Below are 2729 nucleotides of genomic sequence, written 5' to 3'. Positions count from 1 at the left end.
TGTAGTCTTTGTGGCTTCATACCTCATTGTCATCAAATACTCATGATGGGGCTCACGCTGCATGGGGAGCCGGACCTGTAAAGAGAGTCTTGATCCCTTGCGGAAACAGACCATTTGAGCTCATCAGCGTTTGTCTTCTCTGCGCCAGGCACTAGGGGGACAGGGGTACCCAGTCTGCTTCCTTGGCTCACAGCCTGCCTAGTGCAGGCGTCTAAAAAGTCATCGTTGTCACCAAGTGCTGGGGAGGTTAAGGAGACTTGGTGGGGAGCCGCTGAAGACGCGGGTTGGGGGAGGAGCGACGCGATCGGAGGAATTTTAGGAAACTCTGGCCGGTGTGGAGCGCGGGGCGAGGGAGGCTGTGCGCCGGCGCGGACGCTGGATAGGAGCAGAATCCGTACCGCGTTCTCGGGGTGACAGCTCACGAGGCCGTAAAGTCGGTGTTTCCCACCCTGGCCACGCGGCTCGGGAGGCTGACTTGCCGGCCCTGGCTTTCCCCTTGACCCCACCCCGGCCTGCAGTCTCGGGAGATCATTCCCGAAGCCCCTAGGCACCTGAGGCGCAGACGGAGGGAACTTCCCGGCCCACCGCCTCTGATGCTTTGGCCGCTCCGCGACTGGAATCTCCTACAGCCAAACGCGGTACTAGGCGGCTTTCGTCCTTCGCCGCAAACCCGCTGCGCGAGAGACTCCGGCGGACGCCGCCGAAGGTCAGCGGGCCTCCGTTTCCCCGGCAACGGTGGGCGGCCCGCCTGACGCATGCGCGGCCGCCCTCCGCTGCCTTGGACTACAACTCCCGCCGTGCTCGGCGCGCTCCCGTCCCCGGGCTCCCGGAAGTGGAGCCCGGGGGGGCGTCTCCGACCTTCGAGCTGGGGCGAGCGGACGGGCTGGTTCCGGGAGGCGCCGGGAGCGAGGACCCCGATGCCGGCCAGCGGAGCCCGCGATGGCTTCCGCTGGAGGCGGCGACTGCGAGGGCGCCGCGCCGGAGGCGGACCGCCCTCACCAGCGGCCCTTCCTGATCGGGGTGAGCGGCGGCACCGCGAGCGGGAAGGTAAGGGGCTGAGCGGCCCGGCGGGGCCTGCGTGCAGCTCGATCCCCGGCCCCCTGAGACTCCGGGCGGCCCGTTGCGGCCTCTAGCCAGAGAAGAGACCCCAGCTCCGGCTGCCAAGGCGCCCCCCTCTAGGGTGTGGGCGGGGCGGAGGGGCGCGGGGCTGCGGCCGTGGTGGGCGGGCGGGCGGGGCGGGGGGCGCTTGCCCTCGGGCCCCCACCCCCACAGCCTTCCCGCCGGCCTGGTTCCTCTGGGGCCCCCAGTGCGTGCTGCCCCTGCCAGTGCCCCGCGGCCCTACCCGAGCCCAGCCCCACCTGTCGCCGGCCTGCTGGGCAGTCCGTGGGGGCTGGCGGGTCGGTGTCCCCAGAAGCCAGCTCCCTGCAGAAACGGCCGGGAAAGGGCCGCCCCGTGGCGGGAGGAGCGGGTCCAGGCGGGAATCCTGTTTGTGTATTCCCAGTCCACTGTGTGTGAGAAGATCATGGAGCTGCTGGGCCAGAACGAAGTGGACCACCGGCAGCGGAAGCTGGTCATCCTGAGCCAAGATAGGTTCTACAAGGTCCTGACTGCAGAGCAGAAAGCCAAGGCATTGAAGGGCCAGTACAATTTCGACCACCCAGGTGCAGCGCGAGACCCTGAGGGGAGCAGGGGAGGACAGGCCAAGGGGTCTGGGCTCCAGGGTCGGACGGGGATGCAGAGAGGCCCGAGTGCTTCCATGGAATTTGCCTGGCCCCCTGGGCCCCGAGCGGCCCCCCAGGCGTTCCCGGCTTCCTTGGTTGGAGCCGGCCAGGAAGTCGTCTCGTCTCGGCGGAGGGGGAGAAATCCATGCACCCCTCCAGCTGTTTGGGGTCCTTTGTGCACAGCGTTTTACATTTCCCCACCTGCCCTGGGGCCAAAGTCCTTGAGAGGCCAGCAGGGGAAGCAGTGGGTAAACCAGAGGGCGGACTCTGGTCTGATCTGGTCTGGTCAGGGGACAGGTGGAAATGGGGTAGATGAGGGGAGAGAGCCAGCCTGCCCTTGCCTGCCACTGCTAGATTTCACCCTGTGGCTGGCACCCATCTTTCTTTCTTGGGGGTCACGTGGGAGGAAGGCCTGAGGAGTGTCCGTCGGTGGTTATTTCTCAGAAACGGAAGCAGATGGGGGCGCCTGGGTGGCTCAGTCGGTTAGGCGTCCGCCTTCGGCTCAGGTCACGATCTCACGGTTTGTGGGTTCGAGCCCCACGTCGGGCTCTGTGCTGACAGCTCAGAGCCTCGAGCCTGCTTGGGATTCTGTGTCTCCCTCTTTCTCTACTCTTCCCCCACTCAAGCTCTGTCTCTCAAAATAAATAAACATTAAAAAAAAAATAGTAGATTTCTAACCCACCTACCTCCCTGGGCTGGCCACTCAGGAAATCGCTGGGTGCAAACTTCTGTGTGGGACAGGAGCCTGGGCAGTGGCCCCGTAAACGTAGTCTGCAGGGGCGGCTCCCAGTCCAAAATGTTCCTGGGGGTCGTGGCTGGCCGACCCCGAGGCAGAGGAAGTCGCTCCGTCCCCGGCACAAGGGCACCTGGATAGTCTTGTCTTTTGTTCTATCCCCCGCAGATGCTTTTGATAACGATTTGATGCACAGGACTCTGAAAAACATCGTGGAGGGCAAAACCGTCGAGGTCCCAACCTATGATTTTGTGACCCACTCCAGGTGAGCAGTG

At 64.7% G+C, this 2729-nt stretch overlaps 1 protein-coding gene across 2 annotated transcripts in view; it reads left to right on the top strand.

Moving 5' to 3' along the window:
- Nucleotides 1-913: 913 nt before the first annotated feature.
- The window catches only part of UCK1 (uridine-cytidine kinase 1), a 5974-nt gene continuing 4158 nt past the window's right edge, over nt 914-2729 (top strand). For both annotated transcript variants that reach the window (XM_049630598.1, XM_049630588.1), the window contains exons 1-3: nt 914-1047; nt 1502-1661; nt 2623-2719. In XM_049630598.1, the coding sequence (XP_049486555.1) occupies nt 940-1047; nt 1502-1661; nt 2623-2719 (365 nt within the window). In that variant the 5' untranslated portion in view covers nt 914-939. The remainder of the gene's footprint in view (nt 1048-1501; nt 1662-2622; nt 2720-2729) is intronic.

Source organism: Panthera uncia, chromosome D4 (genome assembly GCF_023721935.1).
Source record: "Panthera uncia isolate 11264 chromosome D4, Puncia_PCG_1.0, whole genome shotgun sequence".
In the NCBI taxonomy this organism is placed as follows: domain Eukaryota; kingdom Metazoa; phylum Chordata; class Mammalia; order Carnivora; family Felidae; genus Panthera; species Panthera uncia.
The sequence above is the reverse complement of the archived record's forward strand: the minus strand, read 5'-3'. Positions and strand labels throughout refer to the sequence as shown.